Source organism: Struthio camelus, chromosome 6 (assembly GCF_040807025.1).
Source record: "Struthio camelus isolate bStrCam1 chromosome 6, bStrCam1.hap1, whole genome shotgun sequence".
Lineage (NCBI taxonomy): Eukaryota > Metazoa > Chordata > Aves > Struthioniformes > Struthionidae > Struthio > Struthio camelus.
The window spans coordinates 459,671-483,565 of NC_090947.1; the positions used below are offsets into that span (position 1 = coordinate 459,671).

A 23,895-nucleotide genomic window follows, 5' to 3' on the forward strand; every position below is an offset into this window, starting at 1 on the left:
TTTATAACCATCATTTTATCCCAGTACATTTTGGAGCATTGCCACGGGCTTAGCTTCTAAACTGACCTTAATTACTGAGCAAAGGCCTACTTCTTTGAATTTAAGACTGATCACAACTTAATGCTTATTTGATAATCTCATAAATGTAACATGAAGATCAAGTCAGCCAATTTCATGTCCTTTTAACTCCAGTAAATTATTGACTTGATTTTAAACCAACCGGATAGCATTATTTAGTTTAACACCTATAGCTCAGCCTTCACATATTAAAATTGAAAAGTATTACCTTTCTCTTATAATTCAAATCCAACTAATGCACTTAAATTACACGGCAAAAAAACACTGAGATTTTGGGCAAGCCACCTGATGGACCTGACCGACTGCTTGGCTACCTGTCAAATAAACATCTGTTACTCATATGGTGTGCAAAGCCTGACTTCAAACAAATTATTCTGGGTTTTTTGTTTGAATAAAGTTCTGCTCCTCTCCTAGAAAGAAAGCGTTCAATGGAATCTCATTCCTTTTTAGAAGTCACGTTGCCAGAAGAGTGTATTAAACCATGAAAACAAAGATAACATAGGAAGTATGAGGAGGATACTGGCAACTCAACTAATCAGCTATGAAGTCAAAGTGGGGGAAAAAAAGGAGAAGAAACTGGTATGGCTATCTTTGCTTACTGATTATAGTCTACTTAAGCCCAGGGAGCAGTTTCTTCTTCTCTTTCTCTTTACTCCACACTCCACTAAATCCTTGACATGTGTAAGTGACTGCCGCCAAGAATTACAGCAGCAGCACCAACGTGACAATTCTCCGGTACGCAAAGTATGAAAGTGCTGCTCCTTTTAGAAAGGAGTTATTGACTTAATGGGGAATCCAACAAATAATCTCTTTTATCTAAATTGCCACTTATTTTACATAGCTGCTCAAATCAACAGCTCAAAAAAAAATCCTCATTTGGTTGAAATATGAATGGCAGCTAAAAGACTAATCTAGAACAAGGGGAAAAAATGAAGTTCAAATCAATTTAACTTAGCAAAAAGATATTCTGCCATAGTCTGCCACAGTCTCATAGTTGCTACTCAAAAGTTAAGAATTTGCACGCAAACAGCATTTTTTTAGTATGGGAATTACGACTAGTAACCTGTTTTTACACTTCAATATTCAAAGGATTAACAAAAATAACTTGTTTTGAACTTGAATGTTGTAAGAATTACTCAAAAATAATGGATTCAGCTTTTAGAAAAAAACATTCTTAAGCTTACAGTCATAAAGGCGCCTCCTCATCTCATGTAACATACCTCAAAAATCAGTTTTTATAAAGCAAAATCAGATGCAATAAGCTTACTATTGACGAAAAGACATAATCCCATAGCTAGGTCCTCAGTATTGGTCCACACTGTACAGAAGGTTTTATCTAGTTGATAGTCTTCCTAACGCAGACCTTTAAACAGCAGTGGGTTTTAACTGCAAGTTCAAAAGTTGTCCTTGAACAATAGTATCTTTACGAATACATCTCACCTTGATTTCAAATATTCTAATAGCAGAAAAGTTGTTCCACTATTTCTTGTCGCTAAAAACGTGTGCTTACTTCTCATGTAAGGTATGCTTCCAGACACTGCCTCTTACTGTTCCCTTCTGTGATAGCTTTGTAGGCCTCGCACCTTTGTTTCCCGTGCAGGCACTAACTAGCTTCCTTTTGAATAAACTCAGTCAAGGCAGAACTTGCAAGCCTAATTCCTTAATGTATTCTCCTATTTCTTTGAGTCATCTCCATCTTTCTGGGTTGCAGGCAGTAGAAGCAAACAGCTTCCCAACAGCAGATGCACACACCATTAGAGAGCTGTTACAATCTTTTACTGAAGAGTTCTGCTATAACATTCAATGAGAACATCAGCTGCCTTGGCCAGGGGTTCACAAACTTTCTGTAGCCGAATACTGAGAAAACCGACAGCTCTCCTGCAGGGCGCTCGGGTTCTCGCATCTCCCACTCCTACTCCCCCACTATCTCCTCTTGTATAAATGATTTTAGTAGCGATACCACTGAAATGAAACTAAGGATTTCAAGCTGGACCCATCTGATTCCCTCTGAGGTCACTCAGACATCTACTTTGTTCAAACCCTCAATCCTGAGAGCAAAGTTTGGTAGTGCCCAAGTTTACTAGCACAGAATTAGTCTGACAGAGCTTCTCATTTTACATTTTAATGCTCTTAAAACAAAGAGGGGTTAAGAGCCACTGCTGGGGGCCACAGCACTGCACAGAGTTCATGTCAATTGATTGCCCATTATTTCTTCCTATTCTTTGTAATTGCTGCTTCCCAGAATGCAGGAAGCTGAATACACCAAGCTACTAATCTATTTATCTTTAGATTACAGTGGAAGATACTTAGATAAATAGATAAAATAAAAATTAAGCATTCAAATGTCAATTATTTGAGAAAAAGTAAGTGTTTTAATCAGGTGAAACCTGGAAAACCTCCTAAAATTCTGCTATTTAGCAAGTGGTCCCATTTACAACGTCCCATCATTAACCTGCTTTTCAAACCATTGAATGACTTTTAATCCTCCTAGTTTCTTACTAACATGTTACTTTAAGTCAAATATCTTTACTTTTTCAGGAATTCCCCATGGCAGCTATTTATTACTACAACCATATAAACAAGGCAGATTCACAAGTCTTCCCTTTTCATAGACTCCTCATCCTGTCCTAGGATATGCCCATCTATTATCTGAAAGATGCCCGTGTCACCCAGTGCATCTGAATTCCCTCTGAGTCATCCATTTAATGGTTCTCTTAAAGCTATGGAAGATTCCTTGCCAGCTGTACTTCCTAAGCCTTTTTCCTGCCTCTCTCAAGCTATGCCTTCTTGAAGTAGTTTCTCTCTTCCTGCTCTTTCTAGCACCACTGAAAGATGAACATGGATGGAATCACAGAGTAATTCAGGTTAGAACGGACCTCAGGAGGTCTCTAGTCCAATCTCCTGCTACAAGCAGGGTCAACTAAGAGGTCAGAGCAAGTTGCTCAAGGCTTTATCCAGTCAGTACTTGAAAAACCCAGAGGATGGATGCTGCACAATCTCTCTGGGCAACCTGCTCCAACACTTGATTGTCCTCATGGTGAAAAAGTTTATCTGTACATCCAGCCAGATCCTCTCTTGTTTAAGTCCATTGCTCCTCATCCTCCCTCCATGCACTACTGTGAAGAGCTTGCTCCATCCCCTGGATAATCTCCTTCAAGATATTGGACATCAGCAGTTCAGAGATCTTTCTCCACTGGCCTTCTTTTTCCCCTTTATCCAGAGCTTTTGAATACAGCTGCTGATTAAAATGGTCTCACTCTAGTAGACAAGGCTTAACATTCTCAAATACTGCTGAAAAAAGGCATATAGCATCTTCTATCCCTTCCAATCCCAATAGTAAATTTCACCAAGTACTTCTGCCTTTCCCAAACTGTTTGAGAAATCTACAGTTTCCATATGGTTATGATTCAGTATTTCTTAGGATTCTTTTGCTCTTCTTTCAGTTTCAGTGTGTCATAGCTATTTTTATTCTGATCTGTAGCTTCAAGTTTCTAATTTATTTCAGTTCACATTGATTTCTTTCCTCCTTTATGCCGTGCATCTTTATAGTTATTTGCTAGGCATCAAAAACAGACCTTAAAACAAAAGTCGCCCCTTTAACTACTGTATGTCCTCTTCCAGTGACTGAAGATCTCTCCACAGGCACATGTCCTGCAAACGGGGGACGGGGTAAGCCATCCAACTGAACCTTATCTTCAGTAATGTTCCTGTGCTCAGAACCTGGGAATGACCACGTTTTAAACTATAGAGAAGAATAGCTCCTCGTCTATTCTTGCAGTGCTCATACCTTTAATTTTCACCTGCCTCCAGGTATGCAAAATGGAATTGCCCTAACCATTATAATCTGCCAAATTAAGCCTCTGGTTTCTTGGTGGCCAATTTATTACTTTGTTAAGTCTGGGAAAATAATTCTTTCCAAATCGCATCAGTGAGAATGATGACTACACTTAGGCAATTCACTGTATTGCCAGAGCTTGTTTTTCCAAACCACAATATTTTCTTCTTACAGAGCCACCAGTACACTCCCTATATGAAGGGAAGAAATCTGACCTGAAGAAATCTGGCTTCAGGTCAGAAAGAACAGAGCAGTCATCCACCATTAATCACACTGGGAGAGTGGCCACAGAGCATGGAGTAGAAAATTTTATCTCAAATAAAAGATCGTAGACTTTCTCTCAGTATACGTTTGCAGTTGCAGCAGCAGCAACATGCAGGTGAAAGTCCTAAAAGGCAGCATGTACTTAACAGAAAAAAAAGGGCATAACAGACATGAAAGATCCTGAGGCAAGGCCAAAGGATACTAAGGAACCAGAATCCGAAGAAAGCAGATGACTTTCTGTAAGTATGTCAACACAACACAGCGAGGTTCACTGAGTAAGTATTGCTGGTTAAAGAATCACTAGCCCTCCTTTCACCTCCCAGCACTGCATCTTCCCGTATGTCAGCCTTAGAGCTTATGTCATTACAAGGTATGCTGAATTAAATGACTAACCTGGCAAGTTAACAAAAAAACAGAACTATTCACTTTGCGGCAGAGAAGTTTTCTGTTCAGTTAATGAATTGACATAGCTTTTTTTGGCACCAGCAAGCTGTTAGATCTTCTTGGTCCCTAAGGGTAACTGCATCCTCATTTTCATAACCCTCACTTCTTTTCCATTTTGAAATTCTCCCTACAAAGAAATATTAGTAAAATGCACATAAAATGTCACTGTACTAGAACAATGATTAAGTGCTGAAGCCAGACAACTCATTCAGGAGATTTTCCTTTTTTTTGTTCTCTTATGTATGCTTTCTTCTTCTTCCTTTGCATCTTGCAATGTCCACACCACGATGCTTCATCCACAGGTTAAGCCAAATTTGGTATGCACATTTGGTACTGTGATTACTGCATGTGTTGTTGCAAGGACATTTAGATGTGCTGAAAATTGTTTCAGTTCATTAAGAGGGAGGCTGAGGAGGGGTGTGGCAGCACAACTATTTTTTGCTCTGGCAAGTAGGCGAAGGGTGCGGTCTCACAGAGCAGGATTGCAGCTGGAAGAGAGAGGCCTGCTCCTCTCCAGTGTGCTCCAGACAACTGCTCTGCCACAACTCTGCACCAGCTCCAGCACTCAAACCCCTCCACCACCTGACTGATTAGCCCTGCAGAAACAAATTCAGAACAAAAAAATGGGATGGACAGGGAGAATTAGTTTTCTTGTAAGTTAGTGATTTGAATTGGCTCATGGAAAGGTCTGCTGGGTCCCACAGTCACTATATAGGATAACATCCTGTGGCCCAGAGAATAAGAAAAAACATCAAGCAGCATGAGACTATTTTTTCCTAGCCACTGGTGAAAAAGAAGTGAGAATTCTTCAGCCCCACCTCAGACATTTATGGTTTTCTAAGCCCTCCTACTACTACCAGCTTTCACTACACTTCCTCAAAAGCTATCACTAGCAGGTGATTTCTCACCACTTAATCCCATAAAATCTCTTTATTAAAATGAGATTGCAAACGCTTCCTTTGAAAGGATATAAAAAGATTCACATATTTGATGCCACAGGAGTGAAGCCTAGTACAATCTTCTCTAAAGTTCCAAGCCCAAAGTCTGGTTGCACAAAACGCAAGTCTGGACAAACATTAAAGTTACAAAGGCAAATATCAGAGTTCGAAAATTTCACATTTGAGCTTGTCCATTCCATCCGATGTAGTCCCTTGCGTGCAAGTACTGTGACAATCTACATGATCACATTTATTTTTCAACAAGCCCTCTGACTCATCCAGTGCACTGAAGAGACATTGTTCAGTGAATAGAATATTGAATAGTTTTTTAAATTGTTTTGCCAAGATGGGACAAGCTTCAGAAATAGGCAGGAAGAGAATGCAAGAACAGGAAGGTCACAGTCAGGGTACAGAATTGTGGTAGCTGTGAAGGAGACGCTAGGCTGGCATCTCATGATCAAAGTTTTTCCTCCTAAAATAGATCTGCATTCATTTATACTCAGAATGGTCTTATTCAGATATGTTAAGAGTATGAAAAAAACATCTGATCCTAAATTCTGATTAGTCTCCAAGTGTGGATTAATCTCCAGACTCTCATTAAGACCCCCCAGGCAGCACCTTCCATGGTCTTCACAATCTCATGAAGCTGAAATTGCACATGCTGAATGCCTGGGACTGGAGGCAGTACAAAAAGCAGGACTATACAATTAAAAAAATAAGATGTCACTGCTTGTGCATAAGACAGTATCTCCACAGACACCGCCTAGACCTATTTTTACCTTGTCTAAGTTACACTTAGACAGCTTCCAGATGCCTGCAGAATAAACCTGTCTACAGGTCATTTTTCACTCAGGCTCTTGCATTTAAAATTAAGAATTGGCACATAAGAAGTTTCTGCGTGGGAATTCATTAGTGAAGTAGCAGCCCTGGTTTAAAGCAATAGACCGAGACTTAACCCCAAAAACCTTGGTAAACTTATGGCACCACAGACATTACCCTTCCAAATACTGTGTTACAGAAGTGTGTTCTACACAAAATAGAAGCATTTTCTCAACCAGGGAGATTAGAAGGTTGTATTTAACTGCAGCACATTAAGCCAAGTCTAGACCCAGATTAACAAATCTGTAAGTTTCAGGACAAAGATAAAATTGTCAGAGGTTCATGCTAAAAAGCTGCTTTTTTTTTTTTTTTTCCTTTGAAGTGAGTTAAAGCAAACGGGCTTCAAGGTACTGTAAGAGCTCTTGAAAGGGGAACACAAATAAAGGTGAGGGAAGTGAGGGGAGAGACACAAGGGAGAGGGGGTAATGTAGATGCCATCAACTGCATTTCATGTTGTATTATTTGCTCAGTTTAACCTTATTCAACAGGCTACTTAAACTCCATTTCCCAAATGGAGTTTGGCCCCCAAAATATAAGCACGCTACCACAAACTATAACTCATCTTCATTTTCCAGTTCTGGACAATTAAGCATAACACTTACTTACGAAAAAAATAAATGGGGAAATGCTTATGAAAAGGATTTTTTTTCCCCTCAGATGTAACCAACGAGGTCTGAATATTGCATTTTCAGGAAAGCAGCACAAAAGCTATACAATCGATATTTATATTTTCTTCTCACCAAAAAGGGCTCTGGCATAGTCATAACAATATAAATGCCAAAAATGAACTCTTCTATCTGAAAGCCATGAAATTGTTTTTTTTTTTTTTTTTTGGGGGGGGGGGGGGGGAAGGGTCAGTGGAATAGTCACTATGTAAAACACTTAGGATTCAACAACCACTTTTATGATGGTGACTACTGCAATTCTACAGAGGAGGCCTGCTAAGACTTTCAAGATTTTGAGATAATGAAGGAAATGCACTGGCCTTTTTAGATTGACACCACAAACCATGTTTAAGTTGTTTGATGAATTGGTTTAAACATTCGTAAGACAAAACCATTATTGTTCACAAGGGACCAGTGCTTCAGGGATGGATATTATTATAGACTGGAATACAGAAGTCCCTACATAGCTAATATAAAAAAATTACAGATACTCCTAGTGCCAAGGATTTCAAACTGCTATAATTAGTCCCTTCATTTTGATTGATGATCACTTTAATAGCCTTACTGCATTTTATAAACAGCTATGGAATTTTAAATCAATTTAGATACCATTCAATCTAATGCATAGAAGCTCTTGATGTCTCCTGTACAAATGTTAAGTTTCATTTGCCTTGCTCATTCATTTAACTTGATTAGGTTTCCTAAGTTCTCCAGTCTTGACTAATACAAGGAAAAAATTCCAACAGAGCTCAGCTATTTACCATGACTTTTTATTAATTCACAAGACCATTTTGCTTTTAACTCCTGGAACATTTAGCCTGTCCAGAGGCCTGGTAGGAGATACTTAAAAGACTAGGGCTTGAGTTACCTCAATTTCCCTATTATCCATTACTTTGACATCTTCAAATAAATCTAGAATATTAGCCCAACACAATTTTCCTACGTTTATTTCTCTTTTGGAAAAGTAACTTATTTCTCATGAAAATTACCTGTTGTACCATTAACAGCAGCTCTAGTTCAACCCAAATTGTACACTTTTAATTTTACCAACATTCTCAGTCAAACTTTTTTGATTTTACATGTGTCAATTTTTCTCTGTATGTATCTTGGTCTGTGGGAAATGAGAAGCTCCCTTTTTAGCCTCTCTCAGGAACAAAGGGATCATAGTTTTCCATAATTATCTTACTTTTCAACTCTTTCAGTATACATCACACAATCCAAAACCCATGGGTTTAAAACACTCAAAAATTTACACAACTGGATAACAATTTCAAAGCCTCATACATTTCTATTAGCTACTTAAGTATTTTTTCAACAGCTAAAATGCTTTACTTAAATTTAGAAAGCAATTTTTAGATCGTAATTTATGTAAGATAGTTAAGTTTAGAAATCCTTAAGCTTTCACAGTTGCCAAGGTTTCCTGTTCTCCTCCCTCCCCATACTCTTGAAGGCAACATTATTTCAGTCTTTATTGCAGAAAAATTAAGATTGAAAGCAAGAAGTGCTGAGTATTCACGTTAGCCATCAGCATCATCCCTAAAAAACTGTACAAGTCACTGCAGCTAGGAAAGAAAAAAAAAGTACTTTCAAAGTCAGTATTTTGCATGCATGTTTTCCTTATGGTCCTATTTTTTTTTTTTTTAATTGTAATCAAACATAAAATTCACTACAACAGCTACAAGTGAAGTCCCTTCCCTCAAGGGCTGGAAGCTTTTAAACATTCTTAATATGGAAAATCTACTAGAAATGCTTGAAGACATTAGGTGTCAAGATGACGTTCCTCTGCAATGTCATAGGTTTTTATATTTATGCTTGTTGTCCTATACTAACTTCCTGCAAAATCTTAGGCAGGAAAGGACTTTAGAGTGTGTAGGGGTATGCTCCCAGCTGGACCTCAGTGATGCTTTTTGTTCCCTAGACAGTTGCAGCTTTTTGTCCAGTGCAGTTCTTTAGTTGCCAGGAAGATGGGAGCTTGGAGCACACAGAAACCCTTCACAACTGATGGTTACTGCTTTACAAACAGGCAGCAGAACAGTGTTGTCACAAATATAGAAAACACAACAGTACAGAAAAATAAGTTCAAACACGGAAGGGGAAATCTCAAAAGTTTTAACACCAGCTCACTTAATGTCGACAGTATATATATACATATTTAAACACAAGTTCCCTTAGTCTTAAAATAAAGCACACTGGCATTCATCATTAAACACCCTACATTTAATGGGATGAAACAATAAACTATTTCATTGCTAATAATAATGTGTAAAAAAGTGTAAAACTACAGAAGTGTTGTCACTTCACCATCACATTTTTACAAGAAGATATAGCATCAGCACAATTTTTTTTTTCCTGGTCACAATGGAAGTGCTGTGCTTATAGAAACACCTTAATTTAAAAGAATCTGAAACACATTTTGCCAAAGATATTTCCACTAACTATACAAGACAGCAGTCTTTCCAGTGAACAGCAATGTTATCTTCCCAGCACAAATCTAGACAACAGTATTTATATAGCAATACTTACAATTTTATTGCAGTCGTTCTAACAAATACAATCTCTAATGAACACAACTGAAAAATAAATTCTCAATTTTTGAAGTTCAGAATTTCCCTTTAGATTCTCAATGCCCATTTTATCTCATGTGATTAACACAATTTTCATAACATCAGTACTTCATGAGTCACCAATCCATCCAACAGTACATTTCAGTCATCACAGGGAAATATCTCATACCAATTCAATCTCTCTTTATTTGGCATTTTCAAAACATTGCTTGTTTTAACACAGCAAGATTACCTCTTGTTATGACTTCGCCAATGTCACCATTGTTTTATGCTGATCACTACTTACCCGCTCAGTGAATAATAGCCAATAATGAAAAAAAAACACTGGGGAATAGCAAGGAAAGGGAATGAATGGGTCACAGAATGCTTGTCAGAAGTGTTTCTCCATAATGAAAGTATCTTTCAAAAGTTTGTTATAATACAGCTGTTCATATCCCCCACTCATTAAGAAGCGCTTATCCTATTACCACACTTCTTCACTGCAGTACATAACAGTGTGACCAACATGACAGAAACAGCTATTGAGCTTTAAGCATTAAAATTATAAGGGATACAGTCTACCTCATTCACATCATATAATCTTTGTTATTCAAAAAAAAATCATTGTAGGCTTTATTATAGAATAACATTAAATCAACATGTGCATGAACGCCCAGAAAAGACGTAATTCAGTTTCTTGAACTTTTCAAATCATAACAACACAAGCTAGATTAAAACACTGCAGAACGTGGCTCAGAAAATTACAGTTATACATAAAATATATCTTGATTCACTTTACAACTATCAAATATTCATTAAAAAAGGCAAAACCACTGAAAAGCTAGTGAGTTGTCACTAGCACTGAAGACACTGGACAAACTAGTTATTGGATAAAACCAAGAACAGGCACCTTCCAATTGACTATGCAATCAATAAAAGCCTACCTTTTTGTATAAGGCAACAGTGATTGAAATGGCCACAAAAGGAAAAGTCCCATATTGAGAAGCCTCATTCAAATTAGTAGTAAAAGCAACCCTGAGGCAAGAGCTTACCAGCTGGAAGATGCAAAGATGCAATAACGTGCCTATAGCACAAAAAATACATTAGTGATCACAGAAATCAATTGTTAGATATTAGCTATGTGCAAGTTTTGCATATTTAAAATTATATTTTAAAAAGTAAGCTGTACTTATTCTCCTCTGGATGCATAGCTGAATGGCACACACATTCCAAGCAACACTGGCCCTGCCAGGGCAGAAGTATCAGCATTATAGTACTTGTGTGGGTAGCTAGTCAGTTGCTGAATTTGTCAAATCTTATTCACATAAAGTTTCTGTTTAAAAAGTATGAGACCTCATTTATTCCTTACTACTATCTAGGCATGCTGTTCTTCCAGCTCCCTCGACTCAAACCAGTCTGTAAATTATCACCACAACTATCCTGCTTCGATTTAGCAACATATAGGCTTACCTCAAACTTTAAGACCCATACAACTTACTGGGGCAAAAGTAATACATACCAGGATTTGTAAATAACCACATTAATATTTAAAGTTTTATGTATAATCTTAAGATTATACATTAGATTGAGATTAGAATATTGAGGCACACCTACAGGCTAACATAGAACATGAGGCTCCCCCTACACCGTTCAGGATCTGGCTACGTTTGGTAAAAATCTTTTGCCCAACTCTAATAGTCAGGCAGCTCTCAGAGGCAAATTACTGATTTACAGTAGTATGATACAGATTATCACTTGTTTCATGTGTTCTACCTCTTGTTCTTCCTGGTGGAAAATGAAAGGTTTTTGTAGTTTTTGAGTGCAGGCTGTATACGTGTTTCCACTGTTAAAAGCAAGGTCAGAAATATTTCACTCTAACTGAACAGGAAACAGTGATGACTACAGAGATAGGCTTTGTAGCCATTCACTCTACAGTCTCTGGAGCAGCCCCTGCCTCCTGCAAACAGCTCTATTGTTGAAAGTACTTCAGCAATGAAAGTTTTTGGTTTAATTGACAGAATCTGAGTATTCTGCAGAACATCTGAAAAATACCTTTCATGAAGAAAGGAAGGTTCTCATTTGCTATAGCTTAATAGTGAATCTCAGGCACTGACAAAAGTATAAATTGATGCTCTGTGAAAATAAAAACTATCAAATCAGGACAGTGCCAATATCCACTAAAACCCAAGTTTTGAGGAAAACAATCACTTTGTACTCATGTAAGCAATAGTTTTTGATGCCTCTAATCCTGGCATTACAAGTGTGAAAAAGTCTAGCAATGCAACTGTCATTTGCTCTAACCACGTTGTTGGTTCCCCCCCCCACCTTTAAAAAGATATTCTTTAATTAGAAAGTATTTCCTGATGAAAAACACACATTCGTATAACACGTTCCCTCATCTGTCACACAATCACATTAGTCAATTATTATAGTAATGCTTTTGTGTTAGACCAGTTTATTGCATTACTCAAGAAAAATAGCAAAGCCTCACAAACAAGGCTGACATAGCCGAAAAGGGAGTACATGGACAAGGGCATGCACGAACCCTTTAACCCTGTGCCATTGCAGAAACTGGCATACCAAGCTACAGTTCAGGAGCTAACCATCCCAGAAATATATATTTTTTCAGTTTACCAAACTACTCGAGGAAGAGAAACTTTTAACCATTAAAAATATTTAGAAGTTGCTCCTGACAATGTTAACAACATACAAACCCAAAATAATCAAAAATAATCATTACATTTTCATATCCTTTGAGTAAATTATAAAAAGTCAAATAGACTATACTGAAGCAAACAGGGAATTCGGCTGCACAAGAGCAAGGGGGGGGAAAAAAAAGCCACCTAACTCTTGCTTAAGAGGAACGCTGGGTTTATCAGTTTTGATTTCTAAGAATTTTCAAGGCCATGTGCTTCACTATGCACAAGTATAACCCAAAGGTCATTATAAACAAAGAAGTGATAAAGCAGCAGCAGCTTGCAGAAGTCCGAAAGCACAGCCATTGTAACTCACACGACATACCGCAATCTTAACTAGCTATTTTATAAAGTTTAAGTTTTCTTGCGTTTCTGCTTAGTAAATGAATACAGAAAAAAAAAAAAATAGTGAAGAGCACCCAAACGTAAATACTTGCCTTCCTCAAATAGTAAGCTTAAAAAGAAGCCAAAAAAATATTTTTAAAAAACCTTTTAACTGTAAATAAACATATTTTCGAATGCTTGTTTCTAACCTTGTCTCCCAGTGTGCTTTAATAACATGCTATTTCTGACACGCTTTCTTTGTGAAGACATGAATTCCTTCTTTTTTTTTTTTTTTTTAAACATTTCTTACTCTTTATCGTGCCAGATAATTCAGAGATCTCGTATTATGGGATTTTAACAGAACTCAGTCTTCACACTAGGCAGCATAATCATCTTGAGGATAACAAGAGACAGTAGCATACCTTCTCCCCCTCAGCTTCTCTCAGTACAATATTACAGCATATGGATTGTTTCTGCCAAAAAGATGGCTGATCTAAGCCAAAGGTAGAAGGTCTGAGGTTGTCATAGGACACTGAAACAGCGAGCTGGAAGCCTTCCTCCTTTTGTTATATTGGGATTATAACTCTAAAGTTACATGATGATACACCCTGGCACAGAGGATGCAGAAACTGTCAGGACAACGCAGCTGCAGCAAAGAACGGGTGTCCTCCTTCATCCTTCTCCCCTGGATCTAACCATTCTGGCTAGCTTGGGAGCCCATCTGATTAATGTTAAGCCAATTCAACTCACTAACCTGGTTAAAAAATACTCACTTTCTCTCACATTAGCTTTCTGCCACTGCACCAAAGCAGACAGGCACCAGATTTAGCTCAAGATAAAAGCTGGGGGCCTAGGAATTTCCCTTTTGGGCAATTACTGCTTACTTAGTTCAGCTGTCTAGTGAAACAGCACCCAAAACAGAGCCGGGGACAGCAAGAGACAACTTCCAACTTCCTTCACAGAAACCAGAAACAGAAAAGCATGGCAAACACAAGATCCTCATTGTAAAAACTAAGAGTGCTTTGTGTGAAAGAAGGGAAATGGAAAAAATGAGTTTTCTCCCAGAAGCAGAAGGGTGCCCCAAAATTTAATCAGAAACCCACTAAACAAAGGATAATAGGACAGAGAGGAAGTAGCAGAATCCCAGCGTAATAGGGGGAAGTGGGAAGTGGGAGCCAGTGGGAAGGAAGGAGCTAGCTTCTAAACTGATACTTCCCCTATATATATAAAAATATATCTATACACCCACACTCTTGAAACTATGTAATCAGCCTGCAGTTTTTGCAGGAGTGTGGAATATGGTTTTAGGAATAAATAATAAAGTATTACCTCAGAATCTTCTTCTGAAGTAACAGCTTATTTTGAAAGGCAATCTAGAAATAAAGACAACTAGAACTGAAAGAAATAAGAAAACTGGGGAGGAGGAGAAAGTTAAACACAGAAAAAATTTTTTTTGAATTGAGCCACAATAAACTATGGTGAAAAGCCAGGATAAAAGATGACTTACATCCATCTTTGTAACAGCATGACACCAACTACTAGTATACTTCTGTTTTTTCTATTTATGCACACTACGAGAGGCAGAGTTTTTTCAGTCTGTTCTTGCTGGAGTCCTGGAGGAATATTTGACAAAAAGTGCCTGCTATTGAATAGAAATGCCTTCACTCCAAAAGGTAATAATACATCATGGAAGATTAAGAGTTTCTTTCTCTCCTCCACTGTCTTGTTCATAAGCTTATTACGGATATCCGCTACAAGACACATGACCTTCAACACAAATAAACAAACAAACAGAAGAAGGTTTGATAAAAAAGAGGTTATAGAGAAAGAGGACTGGCCAAAAATCCATTAAAATCAAGCTTGTCCAAAACAGTTCTTTCAGACGTCGTGTAATCTACACAGCAAGCCCTTTGGCCCACCCCAGTGAAGCACTGTCTCATCAATCCTGCAGGTGAAAAGCAGCACCCATCCGGTGGCCACCTGCTGGCATTCTGACAAGAAAAAAGGCACATCCCTCAAGCTGGAAGCTTGTCAGGATATGTGCATGCTTACTCAAGAGTTAGCTGACTGACATCTGATGCAAGGAGGTAATACATTGGTACTCAGTCAGCAGGAAGGCCAAATATAGTGCATTTTTCAAAAAGACTTCTTGGGAAGAGCTGCAACAAGGAAGAGCTATCTCTGTGACCGTTTGAGTACTGCTGGGGAAACAATGGTGAGAAAGAGCAAAGATGATAATAAAATAATAAGAGGAATATAGAGGGACAGAGTGACGATTTGGAGGTTTTCATTGTTCAGCCACACATTTCAACTTGGTCCCCTGAATTCTGCATTACAGAACTGCTTCCTTCAGCGTAATCCACTAATTAGCACAGGAAAACCATATAGTTACATCCTACGGTAGTACTTTAAATTTGGTTCTACAATCTTCACTTCAGGAAATCTGAGAAGAACGCAACAAGTTATGCTTCCTTGAGAGATACAAACCTTGTGCCAAGGAACCGCTACCTTCATACATATTCCAAGGAAAATGTGGGAGTTCTTTATAACCAAATGTCCAGTGTGCAATCAGAGAGAAAGACATGAGCAAACTGTTTTGCTTTTATATTTGCATATAAGTATAGCAAAAAGATCTTCCAGTAACAAAACCAGGTGACATATCTGTAAGACTCAGCGGTATAAAATCTGACCAAGCTAGCTTCCTGTATCATCTTGTATTCAGGCCAAAAAATATCCATAGCACTTATTAATCAAATAAAATGTTTTAGAAGAGTAATTTCTTACTTAAAAAAAAAAAAAAACTTATCACAAGCACCAATTTAACTAGCAAACTAAAAAAAATCCCCTTAGGTTCTCAAAGGTGGCAGTGCTTGGGTTAGTTTTGCACAGTGAGAGGGGTTAAGGAGATGGAATACAGGACAGTATTCAATGCTAATATTACAAAGCTCTGTTTACTTCATATATGTTTGCATTTATAGTTTTAAGAGAAGCTTACTTCTGGATGGGAACACTTGGAAGAAAGCGTTTTTCCTTTAATTTTCTTAAAGAGAAGCAGCCATCATACTCCTGCTCCTCCAGAGAATTTAACCTGTCTTGCCAAAGCAATAGAAAAAATAACGACAAGCCTTCTAAAGCAATATCCGACTCTGTGACTTGTCTTAGCTAAATATTTCATGGTAAGTATTCTACACTGTTTTGCAAATCTCACACTTTACCTTCAAGAGGCAGAAACAAAAACAGCCACTATTGAGTACAGCTCCATTAAAGAAGATCTATCCAGCATTTTAAAGTTATCATTGTTGCCATTCAGGCCAGTAATGAGTTAAGATATTTCTCAGGAGCACAATGAGCTGCCACTTAAGTCTTCAACTTCAATTCTCTAACAACTACAGTCCACCATTCAAAACAGAATTGGTTCTCCAAGAGACAAAGAATATTTTACATTCTTCCAATTTAAACATTGGCTAACTACAGCAGAAATCCAAAAGACAAATAAAAGCTCCAATGACCCAGTCCACTGAGTCTGAAATCCTGCTTTGACTGGAAAGAAGGCTGATGACCGAAGAGTCACCATTTTTCCTGGTTGTGCATTTCTGGTTTCCTTAAAGTGCTCAAGACAAGACAGTAGTTTTACTCCTTTCTTGTAAGCCCTAAAATGCCTCCCCTCACTCCTAAATAAGTTGGAGGCAACAAACTTCAAAACAAGAAGGAACTTCCTTATGTTCTCGAAGACTGAAAGTCCCTTCACAGGACTGTTTTCATTGGAAATACCTAAAAAGTGTAAGGATACTCTCAGCTGGGATGTGTACTTTCTTCTGCCTTCTGGAATATGGGAAGGGAAAAAAGGAGGGGGGGATCAGAATAACATTGATGTGAAATGAATGTGATGGGGTGGGAATCAGCATGAGGTACAACTGCAAAGGGAAATAAGTTTAAAAAAAAAAAAAGAAACCTGCTTTCCTTTGAACAGTGTGTAGCTCTTATTTCAGTTACAAACAGGATCTAAGGGAACTACGTAGTTTTTAAGTACATTAGCCAATCAGTTCTTGAGACCTGCATCAGGTGTAACATGTGAGAACAAGTTTTGTAGACTTAGTCAGTCCCAATGGGCATTTGGCAAGCTCCACATCACACAATTAACAGTTTCTGTAGGAGAGGCCCAGAGCTTAAGTAACAGAGATGCTGCAGGTCAAGTTTCAGGAATTACCATCCACTTACAAAGCACATACCTCTCTCCAGTTCTAGTAGTTCTTCACATTTGACAGCTTCAGATTACATTTATTTCCAAGCTTTAAAATGATTCACAGAATTGGTAAACAGTTGCAGCTTACAGATGTACTTTTTGAAGATTCCCATAATAGAAAATATCACTTTAAAACAGAAAATACCCAAATACTGTACTTTATCACAAGGAAACAAGGTAAAAATAAATGTACAACTCCCTCACCTGATTTCACATACAATAATTTAAAAGCACATCAATATTGCTAGTGTAACAAAAGCAATTTCCAAGTTAAACTTTTCAGCTATGACACTACAATGCTTTTTTTTTTTTCTCTCTGCATGTAGAAGATATAAACAGGCTTAATATTCAGTACAGCCTGCAGAAAAGTTTGCCAATAAACTCTCAACAGTCTTGGAAGATTATATCTTGTAAGAAAGCTGTTCTGCCCAGAAAAGTGTTCTGTAAACAAAATTTTTAAAAATTGACATGACTCTTAGCAGGAGCTAATACTAGCTAGTAGTCATTACAAAGCGTATTTGTCAGAGTCAAAGAACAGCCAAAAAAGTTAACCAACAAACAGGTTTACTTTTTTCCAGAAAACCCTTGTTAGCTGACATCCTTTTCCATTTAGATGCATGCACTGTACTAACTGCAATATCTCAAAAGATGCCAGAACAACCAGACAAAAAGATAAGCATGTACAAGTGTTTCAGACAGATACAAATTAATACAACTAAGTTATCTTGTCATACACATTATAAAGGGAAATAAATAACCGGAACAAAAATATGTGAGCTTTTTGGCCAGGCAGACACAAACATCTCATGAGGAACCAGAGCAACGTGCACACCGGACTTTCCATCTGACCTGCATACTAAAAATTCCCTGCTTTCCATTAACATCTAACCAGGTATAGAAGAAACTCTGTTTTCCATCCTTTAACACATCACTGCAGAACTTCCCAAATAAATAGGAAAATGAAGTTGTAATTAAGACAGAAATGGATTGCCATGCAGTTTACTATCTCAGGATTGATTCTACAGCCTGCTTGACAGAAGTCATCAAGAAGAGAATTTCCCATCTGACAATCAGTGGAATAACTGAACATATTTGGACTGAAAAAGATCTTCAGTCTCTTTAAAGTAGGTAAATATTTTCAAGACTTCAACTCAGTTCCAGAATAAGTCTAACCTACAAATCCTTAGAAAACTGAGAAGAAAAAGCAAATCCATATATTTAACTTTTAGAATTGATCTGAAATACAGACAAAACGGAAAGGGTTGTAACATTCACACTGGTCAAACCACCATCTGAAAGTCTCCAGACCCACATTTTTTCCTCTCAGCTTTTATGTGATGTTTACTGGATGCTAACCATATGTTATGGATCCAAATGCCCTGGTCTCGTAAGAACTACATACCAACAAGTACTACAACAAACAGGAAAAATAAAGTTGAAGGCAGAAACCAACAGTCAAAAAAAAAATCATATAAGATCCTGAACTTCCAGCCAAGGGAAGTATCATTTTTAATAACTCTAGAAGACAAAAACTCACAAACTACCTCATCGGGATGAATCTTCCTCAACACTACATGGACACATAACATGGTTTTCTCTATGACTACTTCTACTCCATGTTTATATTGTCGTTGGATTATGAAGGAACAAGTCACGTATTTCCATGCATAGAGGGCCTGAAAGAAGCAAAAAATAACCCAATTCCTCACCCCTAAGCTTAGAATAAGCGCAGAAGTGAAGGTGATCACATGGCAGAAGTGTTATTGCTTAGCACTCTTCAGAAAAGAGATAATCGCATAGAGTTCTTAAAATGTCAAGATTTATTTCTGTCAGAAGAAAGAACTGGTGACTTCACAAGCTTCCCTTTCTCACCCAAAAGATATGTCTTGTCACCACAAGCCAGCAAATGTGGTTACATACCATGGAAAAAGTTATAAGGGAAAAATTGGGAAAGCTCTGAAAAGGACGAGGGTAAAAAATAGGAGCCTTTTGTACAAAAGAACAGGTGAAAGATTTTCAGAGGCATAACTTTCAAATAGAAACAAGGTTGTAATTAATACATAAGTTACACAAGCAAAATTTGTGTCTAAACAAGAACTACTCTTCAAAATCATCGTAAATTAATGAAAAATCAGTGTACCAATATATTCACGTGTGTATGAAAACACACAGGCAACACACTAACTTAAAACTGATACTGGCTTTAAAAAAGCACATTGAGATTCGTCCTACAGAATCTCCATTGCGGATAGAATTTAAAAACACATTTTTATAACCTGTAGCTCTCTTTCCGAGCATAAAAGAAAAGAACCTCTTATATTCACTAATAAAAATCTGAAGTATTGGACTTTCAAGTCATCACTGCCATGCTTTTACAAAACGTCCTGCCAGGCTGCATAGGGAACGCTGCATCCATCTTTCTATTGCAGCGTCTTAGAGGCTTAAAGTTAACACAACTTCCACACAGCCTGCAAACCAGTGAGTTACTGGCCTATCGCTTTCTTAATTTTGTTGTTGTAATCTCCCAAAAAGAAGGCTGCATCAGATCTCTCAGTCTTCATATCTGTGACAGGTATACCAGGGAAAAAATACAGTGTTGATATAACAAAACACTTCATTTCATATTTTGAGTTGTCTTAAAGAAGCATCCATGCGCTTTGTCTGTTTTCATTTTTCTCTGTTCAACATGAACATGTTTCCCAAATCTGACTACCACAGCTTGTGACAAAATGGCAGAAAGTCTTTAATCATCTTCCTGACTTATGTATAAACGTAAAGAATTTAATCCAGAGAACATAATTCCCAACACAGCATGCATGATAGTTAAAGTGCATAGCTAATTCTCTCTTGCTGACTTTAAACAACACACAGTAGAAGGGAACTTAATCTCAAATTCCTGGTCTTTACTTCTCCTCTTTTGCTTCCCTCACACTTTCTCTCCTGTTATGACAACATCCTTACAAGTACAGCTTGCTTTATTTCATAGATTATTCAGCATGAGAAATTCCCTATTGAACACCTCTGAGTCTGCCTATTTTTGCAATAATCAATAAATAAAAAACCTAGCCCTGGCCAAGACAGGGGTCCACTGCAACATCTATAAACAAGGTGCAGACGACCACTGCATACACAATGAAAGGCTTCCGAAAGCTTCAGGAAGCTGCAGTTAACAGTGGTCTTCTATTAGAGGTTGATACCTCCGTTAAAACACTGCAGAGTACTTCCAGTTGTTATGCCAGAATACCTGTTGCATCCTCGCAGCACTGAGACTTCTAGAGTAGCAAGAGTCTCCCTCAGAACAGGATACCACCCCGCCCTTAAGAGCGAAATAACCGAGTCTCTGCACGTATCAATTTACTTTATTAAAAATACAAATTGTGTATTGTACTCTTCTGTACCCGTTTTACATAAATTAAAATGCAGATATCTAATGCTAAATCACTCTTCCTTCCCATCCAAGTAAGCAAGCTCTGAATATGATTAACGGAGAGCTCCATTACCAGCAGCATATGCAAACTTCAACTGATCACAGAACACGAGTATCTTAAGTATTATAAAATGACTAAAAATCCCAGTCCTGAAACACTTTCAATACATGTGCAAGGTAGAAACAGGGAAAAGAAGCATTCTAGCTATCGTCCAGATACAGCAATGATTCGAAGATCTTACCCAAGATCATACACGCTAGAGTCTTCCGTCTGGCCAAAAAACTAACAGAGCTCTCAAATACTGAGCCTCAGCTAAACTAACATTAGCATTTTATCCAACCACATAGCTATGCCAGCATTTACACAGCAAACTCCCAGAATTAGATACACTGCACTAAAACAGTTACCCATCGCTGGGTGCTTTGCAGATGTAACTTATTGCAGATCCTGGGGGGAGGCAAGGCCAATCCCAGGATATCCTGCATGATACGTGCTCTAACATGGACACAAGAAAGAATCGTCCTACCAAGCGTAGTCATAGCTTAAGAGAGCGCACAGGCAGTAACTGCCTACAATTCAAACAAGTCATGCAAACTCCTCTTGCATGAACAACAAAACGTTTCAGGGACTACTTCCTAGTGCTTTAACAGACATGCAGTATCGGGTTAAATGTGGACAACACAAAGTTACTAATCCTATACTTTTCCCCTGTCACTGCAGGAAAGGGTCCACACCGGACAGCTGATCTGTGAATCATTTCCTAAATCACTATATATTTTGGCCTGTATATTAGGGTGAAACAGTCCCAGTTTTGGCCACCGGAACATAGCGATCTGAGAACTTCAGCGCTTGAGGAACAGACCAAACGTCTCAGGACCATGGCAATAACAACTTCAGCTATCTTATTTCAAGGTACAGGTTGACAATATAGCTAGTGAAAATGTAATGACTGACTATTCCCAGAAACTACTGTCTTGGTCTTCTCCTCCCTTCGCCTGTTCTCCTGCACTGAGTGCCAGCACCCCCCTGTCTGCATGGTGGGCCAAGGCAAGAAACTAACGTGCAAAAAAACCCAGTCCTTCCAAGAAAATTCCTCCTGGCTTATAGTGTAGTACAATTCCCATGAGACCATGCAAGCATTATTACTGCCAAAGACAAGACTGGAAGTGGAGGGAAAGGGAAGCTCCCCCTTTTTGGGGACAGAAGGTCAACACAAGGGCTTAACTGTTGTCAAACAGCAACCTCAGCCTGCTGCTGCATATTTTTCATGTCACATCAAGTAAAGGCTCTTCAACTAGAGAAGCTGATGGAACACGACAATCTTCCCTCCACAACGGAGGTTTTTCTAGTCCAAGTTGTTATTCTGGATCAGTCTCCCAAATTAGGATTGAAGAACCAATAATAACACCATACAAATTCAAAAGTTTAATTCAAAGGGGCTATAATTAGAAACTTGATACAGGAAAGCATAAAAATACTTACTGAGAGAGCTGTAGCTAGAAATTTAAAGTTTTAGCTATTATTAGAAAGATGCATAAAAAACAGCCGTGGTGTTTTCAGATGATCCACAGCTGCATACTAACTGGTACACTGACCAGAGCAAGCAAGCAAACGCAACCCAAAGCTGCCCCGTTCCCTTTGGTATTCAAACAGTTATTTAAAAAGACATTTTAATACCCTCCGGCTCTAGAACAGCAGAAAACATTTCAGTGCAAGTTCAGATTAAACTAAAAAACATTCAGAGCCAGTTAAAATACTTCTAAAAGCACCACTACCATTGGTTTTTATCACAGCACTGGGGACCGATAACAGAGGACAGCAATCAGCTGAAATAACGTTTCTCAGAAACGGTTCAGAAGCCGACAAGTGTTCTGTGAATTCTGCGTTCTGGCAGCGGCTTGGGTGAAACGCACCTCTGAGGAGAGGCAGCGGATACAAGGCAGAGACTAAGGGGGTGAACACGGCGCAGGGCTTTTCAAGCTTGGTATTAATTTTGTCCCCCACCTCTTGACGCAGATTTGAGGACAGGAGAAACGCCCTAAGCAGACGGAGGATAACCACGCTCCGCAAAGGGCGAGAGGGCAAACGTCGCTCCAGCTCGGAGGAGAGGCCCCCGCGCCCGCCCAGCGACACCCCCGGCGACAGCCGCCGCCGCACGCGAGGGCCGGCTCTGCCCCACGCCGCCCGCTGCTCCCGCTTCCCAGGCAGGCCAGGCTCCCTCCCAGCCCCCTTCCGAAGCCAAATGTCACTGGGCGGACAACGGAAACGGGCCGCGGGCTTCCTGCCGAGCCGCAGGGCGACCACGCACGCACCTAGGCGCGGGGCGACTCCTTCCCTTCCCTGCCCGCCTCAGGGAGGGAGTCGCCCCGCGCCCTAACGGCTGCTCCTTCCCCCTCCCCCTCCCGCCCGCGCCGCAGCCCAACGGTCGCCCCCGCCGCGCGCGGCCGCAGCCCAACGGTCGCCCCCGGCGCCGCGCCCGCTCTCACCTTCCGACAGCTCCAGCTCCAGCTCCGCCAGGCTCTCGCGCACCTCGGGCGGCAGCGGCACCGCGTCCAAGGAGCAGCCCCCGCGCTCCGCGGCCATGGTGCGGGCGAGGAGCGAGCGGGCCCCGCCAGAGCCGCCGCCTCAGGCGGGGGGACGGGGACGGGGTCGGAGACGGCAGCGAGGCGGGGAGACGGCCCCCAGCCGCAGCGCGCGCGCGGAAGGGAAGGGGAGGGGAGGGGAGGGCGGGGCGGAGCGGACAGGAGAGGAGGCGGCGCTGCGCCGGCCGCTCCCGCACCGCGCAGCCGCTGCCGCAGCCACGGCCGCGTGCACAGCGCCAGGGGGCGGGGCCCCGCGGCGCGGGGGGAGGAGGGGGCGGGGCCTGGCGAGGAGGGGTGGGCGCTGCCGGGGCCGCCTCGCGCCAGCGGCGGAGGAGGGGCGGGGCGGAGCGCGCGCTCCCCCTGGCGGCGGAGGTGGGGGGTGGGGCGGGGCGGGGCGGGGCGCGCGCTCCCCCTGGCGGCGGAGGTGAGGGGTGGGGCGGGGCGGGACGCGCGCTCCCCCTGGCGGCGGAGGTGGGGGGCGGGGCGGAGGTGGGGGCGGGGCGGGGCGGGGCGCGCGCTCCCCCTGGCGGCGGCCGTTGGCGGCGGCGGCCGTTGGCGGCAGCGCGGGCGCCGGGCCCGGAAAGGAGAGCGCGGCAGCCGGCCCTGCCTTGCGCCTGTGGCGGTGCATAGCTCCCTCCAGGCCCCCGGCAGGCCTCGCGGCGGGCCCCGGCCCCCGGAGGCGCCCGCGCTGCTGAGGAGGTGCCCGAGCAGCCTGGATGTGCTGCCAGCCCTCTCCCCACTTCCTTCCCCACAGCTCGGCCAGCTGCTGTCCGTCCTCGTTTACTTTGACATCCTTCCGCAGCTTTACCTGTCCTGCCTTCTGGGGCAGTCCCTTACTGAGACCGTATTTTCTCACTTTTCCCTTCCCCGCCGGGTCCTTCCACCTGGCAAAAAAGGAAAAATGGAGCCCTAGGGACGTCACCTGCCCTAGGGACGTGACCTGGAGCCCCAGGGGCCTAACCTGCTCACCAGCATT

The 23,895-nt window shown here is 40.7% G+C and overlaps 1 protein-coding gene across 4 annotated transcripts in view; it reads right to left on the reverse strand.

The window, feature by feature from the left end:
* DIP2A (disco interacting protein 2 homolog A) overlaps positions 1-23,149 on the reverse strand; it is a 136,987-nt gene extending 113,838 nt beyond the window's left edge. For 3 of the 4 annotated variants that reach the window (XM_068947663.1, XM_068947665.1, XM_068947667.1), the window contains exon 1: positions 22,824-23,149. In XM_068947663.1, the coding sequence (XP_068803764.1) occupies positions 22,824-22,920 (97 nt within the window). In that variant the 5' untranslated portion in view covers positions 22,921-23,149. The remainder of the gene's footprint in view (positions 1-22,823) is intronic. The other variant, XM_068947664.1, reaches the window with a different exon arrangement.
* Between the last annotated feature and the right edge of the window lie 746 nt (positions 23,150-23,895).